The following is a 6,610-nucleotide window of genomic DNA, read 5'->3' on the forward strand; positions in this document are numbered from 1 at the left end:
TTTTATACTCCTATTCTGTATACAAGGGCACAGCACAGTAGTGTGCTACTACTCCTATCCTGTATAAATAAGTACAGTACTCTACTACTACTCCTATCCTGTAGACAGGAGCACAGCACAGTACTACTTCTCCTAAGCTGTATATATGAGCACAGCACAGTATCACTACTCCTATCCTGTATATATGAGCACAGCACAGTATCACTACTCCTATCCTGTATATATGGCCATAGCACAGTACTACTACTGCTATCCTGTATATATGGGCACAGTACACTACTACTACAGTCCTGTAATGGTTTCCCATACCATTTATAGTACTGCAATGACCCCTGCTCTGTCTTCATATACGTCACAGCTGTGTATACTCTGACATACAGCATAAACCTTCCTGTCTTCCAATAAGCCAGACTGTTGTGGTTATGTAGTCCAACTTTATTGCTCCAACAGGTTGACAACTGAACAGTGAGGATTTGGATATTCAGATGTCTGTTTAATGGTAAAACTGAAACAAGCACATATAAGTAATCAGAATAAAGTACAGATCTATAATCCTGCAAGAACAGTAGGAATACATTTACATGTATATAACATAATGTATGCTAGCCAGTCTACTTACAAAGCATTACAGTTCATTAACAGTAACTGAGTTCATAGACTATAACATTATTTTACACCTCTTACCAGCTATGCTGTTCACAAGGAATAAAAAGGAGAAAATATATGGCGGGTAGAATGACTAAGATGGAGAGTGTTTGATCTCCCCAAAGTACAGTCTCAAAATGGTGGAAGCTCCCACAATGCATTTCACCTACTACCAATAAGATTGCATTAAGTCATAGGTCACATGACAATGACATAAGCATTAGACAATTACATGTTTTACAACTAATAACAATAACAGCTGACAGCCACTAGGCGGCGTACTAACCAAAAATTAAACATTATAATGATCAATGTGGTCAACAATGCTTTCCACCTTATGCCCTCATTGAAGGGCAGAACACTCCCCGCTTGACATCATTGGATGTCACCACTAGAGTCTTCAGATGAGAACAAAAATGTCAGTTCACCCACTGGTCTGAGGAATATTTTGGTTCCATCTTTTCTCCATACTTTGACTTCTGCCTTACGAACACTACCATCTTCACTTGGTATAGTTCTGGTGACAAGGCCCACAGACCACTCATTTCTGGGTAACTGAGAATCCTTCATGAGTACAACATCTCCCAGCTTGAGATTGGGTTTGGTGGTTTGCCACTTTCTTCTATGTTGCAGAATAGGGAGGTACTGCTTTCTCCATCTGTCCCAGAAGGTGTTTGCAAGACTTTGTACTTGCTTCCATTGGCATCGGTACATGTCTTTAGAATTGAATTCTCCCATAGGAGCGCTAGGTGTTGTAGTCTTCTGCGTAAGCAGCTTGGTTGGAGTGAGAAGAGATGGATCATTCGGATCACTCAAAATTGCAGTCAAGGGTCTGGCATTTATGATGGCTGAAACTTCTGCCAGAAAGGTTGTTAAGCTCTCATGAGTAAGCCTTGTAGAGCCCACCTGAGTGAGAATAGAGTCCAAGATTCTTCTTGCTAGGCCTATCATTCTTTCCCACACTCCTCCCATGTGTGAAGAGTGTGGCGGATTGAAGGTCCATGTGCATCCTTGTTCACTCAAGTACCTTTCAACCCTAAGAGTGTCAAGATTGCAAGGAATGTTTAGTGTTCTGACGGCTCCTACAAAGTTTGATCCTCGGTCAGAGCGTATGTGCTTCACTGGTCCTCTGATGGCAATGAAGCGCCTGAGGGCGTTTATAAAGCTAGAAGTGTCCATTGATTCGATTACCTCAATGTGAATAGCTCTAATAGACATGCAGGTGAAAAGTACTGCCCACCGTTTGCAGTTTGATTCATTCTTTCTGGTACGTCGAGTAGATATTGTCCAGGGACCGAAGACATCAAGGCCAACATTAGTAAATGGAGGAACCATGCTGAGTCTGTCAATCGGGAGATTGGCCATCTTTTGAGTCTGAAACATACCACGGAGCTTACGACAAATGACACAGTTAAAGATAACCTTGCTCACACATCTCTTGCCTCCAACTATCCATATCCCAGCGACTCGAAGAGCTCCTTCGGTAAGTAATCGTCCTTGATGTTTTGTTTGATCATGAAAATGTTGCACAAGCAATGTGGCAATATGGTGATGAGCCGGAATTATTATAGGGTGTTTCTCTGCAAAGTCTAAACTGGCTTCCTTAAGCCTACCCCCCACTCTCAACAATCCATCGTTGTCCATAAATGGGTCCAGTTTCCATAAGGGGCTGACATTAGAGATATTTTTATGTTTAGCAATGTTTTCAATTTCTTTTACATAGGTCTCTTGTTGTACCAAACGAAGGATTGCATGCTTTGACTGCTCTAAATTGGAGACTGAGTAGGCATGAGTACAGTGATGCCATCCCTTACAGCTGTCTTTAATCTTTGATGCAGTAGACTTGTAAGAATGAGCTATATGTACTAAACAGGTGATGGCTCGGACAAGTGACTTCCAAGTCAAAAATTTCTTGAAACGATCGCTCTTTAAGTGACTTTCTGAAGTTATTGTATGTAGAGTAGATACCTGAGGACGGATTTCTGCATCAGCGTCTGCATCCACTAGCTCATACATGTCAAGAGTGGTAGAACTGTGCCTGGAATCATACAAGAAGGTTGGACCGGTGAACCATATTGTGTCTTCGAGACAATTAGCTGCAACTGGCCTGGTTGCTTGGTCAGCAGGGTTGTGATCTGTGGGTACAAAATGCCATTGTTTTGGAGAGGTAGACCTCCGAATTCTCAGTACTCTGTTGCTGACGTAAACATAGAAACGCCTACTCTCGTTGCAAATATACCCCAGGACTACTTTGCTGTCAGTGTAGAACTCAACATCTTCAATCTTGATGTTCATTTCAGTAGCAATGAGCTCCGCTAGTTCGACTGCCAGTACAGCGGCACAGAGTTCTAGCCTGGGAATTGTAAGTTCAGGGAGTGGTGCTAGCTTTGCTTTACCCATGACAAACCCAATACGGCATTTTCCTAGGTTATCCACAGTCTTTAGGTAAGCCACTGCGGCAATTGCTTTAACAGAAGCATCGCTGAAGACACACAGTTTCTGCACTTTAACATCTTTAGATGGCACAGGAGCGTAAGGGCGTGCAACATGAAGGGTAGCTAAGAACTTTAGTGAACTTTTCCACTTCAACCACAGCTCTGACTTTTCAATGGGCAGTGGGTCGTCCCAGTCAGATGTCTCACGAGTTAAATCTCGTAATATCGCTTTCCCCTGTATGAGGATAGGAGCTACAAAACCTAGTGGGTCATACAAACTGCTTATAGTTGACAAGACACCTCTGCGAGTGAAGGGCTTTTCTTCTCCGCTGATTTGGAAGGTGAAGGTATCAAACTTTAAATCCCAAAGGAGACCAAGGCTGCGTTGCATAGGGAGGAAATCTGTACCTAAATCTAAGTCCTTCAAGTCATTTGCGTGGTCTTGTGTAGGAAACGCTTCCAATAACTTTTGACTATTGGAAGCTATTTTATGCAACCTTAAGTTAGAAGAAGCGAGCATTTTTTGAGTTCTACTAAGGAGACTGATTGCTGATTCATCTGTGGGCATTGACTTCAAGCAGTCGTCCACATAGAAGTCTTTCTCAATAAAGAGCCTAATATCTGACCCATACTTCTGTTCACCTTCTTGGGCAGACTGTCTGAGACCATAAATGGCGACAGCAGGGGAAGGGCTGTTGCCAAAGACATGCACCTTCATCCGATACTCTGTGATACCTTTAGAGGGGTCATTGTCTTTGTACCAAAAGAATCGTAAAAAAATTCTGTGTTCTTTTTTAACAAGGAAACAGTAGAACATTTGCTGAATGTCTGCCGTGAATGCAACAGAGTCTTTGCGGAAGCGAAGAAGAACCCCTAAGAGTCTGTTATTGAGGTCCGGACCGGACAATAAAACATCATTTAATGAGACACCGTTATATTTGGCACTAGAGTCAAATACCACCCTGATTTGACCTGGTTTCTTAGGGTGATATACCCCGAAGATGGGTAAGTACCAGCATTCTTCAGAATCCTTCAGGGTGGGAGCTACCTCTGCATGTTTATTCTCAAATATCTTTTCCATAAAGGTGAAGAACTGGTCTCTCATCTCTGGTTTCTTTTCCAGGTTGTGCTTAAGAGAGACAAACCGTCTATAAGCTAATTCTCTATTATTGGGAAAAGGTTGCCGCTGGAGTTTGAAGGGTAGAGGTGCAATCCAGTTGTTTGACTCATCTTTAGTTATTTCCTTTTTCATTATGTCTAAGAAGAGTCTGTCTTCAAAGGACAGCGCCATCTGCTGGTCATTTTTTTCTCTGTGAAAAACTGTGCAACCTAAGTGGTCTTGGTCATGCTCACAAGGATGGTTGTCACAAGGCAGGCCTGCAGATGTACAAGTTAAGGGAGTGCTGTAAGTTAGTTCCTTTATGAGGAATTTATTCTGGCATTTTTGGAAAATAGATGGACGTCCACTTTCTAAAATGTTGGTGTGCATACAATTGATGGAGATAGGTTTGTGCATTCCATTTAGACAAACATCTCCTACAATGACCCAGCCTAGGTCGAGCTTTTGTGCATAAGGAGCACTGTGAGGACCGTTAATCTGAGCTCTGGCTTTGTGGACTCGTAAGATATCTCTCCCCAGGAGCAAGACTATCTGAGCCTCAGGGTCAAGCTTAGGTATCACGTGAGCCAAACGTTTCAAATGAGAGTGCTGGGCTGCCACATCTGGTGTGGGTATTTCTGACCTATTATCTGGGATTTGGTTACATTCCAGTATGGTAGGTAGGGACAAACACATATAACCATCTATGGACTCAATTTGCAAGCCAGTAGCCTTCCTCCCCGCTGTTTCAATAGTGCCTGCACAAGTCTTTAAAGAAAGAAAAAAGAACAAAAAAACAACAGCGGAAGAGGACGGCGCCTCGCGTGATAACGTCAGGGTAGGTCAGTATTGATAGAGGTGAGAAGGTGGGTGCTCACCTGATGACCACTTGTTAATAAGCGGTATAAATAAATCCAATCGGAGGGAAAGAAGGTCCTTAATTGTAAACCAAGGTTACTGCAGCAACTCTTACGCTCTTCCAAAGAACCGGTAACCAAAGGCACCGTAACGTAAATGATACAGGATTGCGCAAAAAGGGAGGGAGAGCCAACAGAGTGCGCTTGTAACCGGAAACACAATCAAATCTCCAAATGTGATGGTATTCACACTATTTATTGACATAACATAAAAGTCCAGTGGTTACGCGTTTCGGGGAGACCCCTTCGTCAGACCAAATACTGGTAAAATAATAATAATAAGAATAATAATAATAAGTAATACATAGAAATATTAAAATATAATATACAGATTGAAAGTATGAATACATAGAGACATATATAAGCAAGTAAGAACAAAGAAAACAATTATGCTGCTGCATGCATATTGTAGATGCATATTCTAAAAAGTAATTATGAACTTGAATGGCAAACAATAAATAAATAAATAAATAAATAAATACATAGATGCATATCTGATTGTAGGGAAACATTAAAAAGGGAGAAGATTTGGAATAGCAAGGAGAACTTGAATAGGAGGGGGTGTGGTTAGGCATGATTCTATACTTGGAAGTTCAAACATGATGACATAATTGGGAGTTTATATGATAATCGAATTGGTAATAGGAATGATGAGGTGGGAAGCGAAAGTAGGTAATTGGCGTGAGAAAAGTCTAATTAGACCATTTACATGATCGCGGTTTTAGCTGGTGTCAGACAAAGTAAGAATAAACAAAACAATCTAACACCTAACAATGCGGAATTCCTGGATGTTACCATCTTCCATGTCGACCAGAAAATCCACACCAAAACCTTTTTTAAACCTGTGGACAGTAACAGCTATCTGGACTTCAGGAGCAACCATTTCAAAAAGTGGCTAACGAACATACCTTTTGGCCAATTTAAAAGGATAAGACGCAACTGCACTACCAACGAAGATTACAGCACTCAAAGCAAGGTTCTACGTGACAGGTTTAAAGCCAAAGGCTACCCACCTCCTCTCATCTCTTCTGCTTGTGCCAAAGCAGGTTCCTTAAGCCAAACAGATTGCCTAAAACCGAGCACAAGGAAGACCGGGGAGTCTTTCATTGGTGCCAATTTCATCACAACCTACTCTAATGATGGCAAGAAAATTAAACAAATCCTTAAGAAACATTGGAATGTACTGCTTCACGACCCATACCTCAAAAACAGCATTTCATCTAACCCTACCATCACCTTTAGACGACCACTCACACTAAAAAATATCCTGGCACCCAGCCGATTACGTACCTCTAAAAAAGTCGAACCTGTTCTATCATTTTTTCCGAAGGTCCTAGGAAGCTACAAATGCGGGCACAACCTCTGCAAATGCTGTGAAACCATCTGCCACAAAAGGTCCACCTTCCAATCTAACACCACTGGAGAGAAGTTCGAGATTAAAAGTTTCCTCAATTGTAGTTCCAGTTTCATAATTTACCTGATTGAATGCACATGCAAACTGCAATATATAGGCC

General features: G+C 41.7%; 1 protein-coding gene across 1 annotated transcript; it reads right to left on the reverse strand.

The window, feature by feature from the left end:
- Nucleotides 1–365: 365 nt before the first annotated feature.
- On the reverse strand, nt 366–5,076 carry LOC140118015 (uncharacterized). Its single transcript, XM_072135342.1, has 2 exons — nt 685–5,076; nt 366–505 (listed from the first exon to the last, which is right to left on the reverse strand). Exon 1 carries the CDS (start codon nt 4,873–4,875, stop codon nt 1,021–1,023), a length of 3,855 nt encoding a protein of 1,284 aa, XP_071991443.1. The 5' UTR covers nt 4,876–5,076; the 3' UTR covers nt 366–505; nt 685–1,020.
- Nucleotides 5,077–6,610: the final 1,534 nt, after the last annotated feature.

The sequence above is a fragment of the Engystomops pustulosus genome, chromosome 2, assembly GCF_040894005.1.
Source record: "Engystomops pustulosus chromosome 2, aEngPut4.maternal, whole genome shotgun sequence".
Lineage (NCBI taxonomy): Eukaryota > Metazoa > Chordata > Amphibia > Anura > Leptodactylidae > Engystomops > Engystomops pustulosus.

Excerpts from the sequence above, each read along its gene's own strand:
- LOC140118015 (XM_072135342.1), bottom strand. The coding sequence starts at position 4,875 with ATGTGTTTGTCCCTACCTACCATACTGGAATGTAACCAAATCCCAGAT.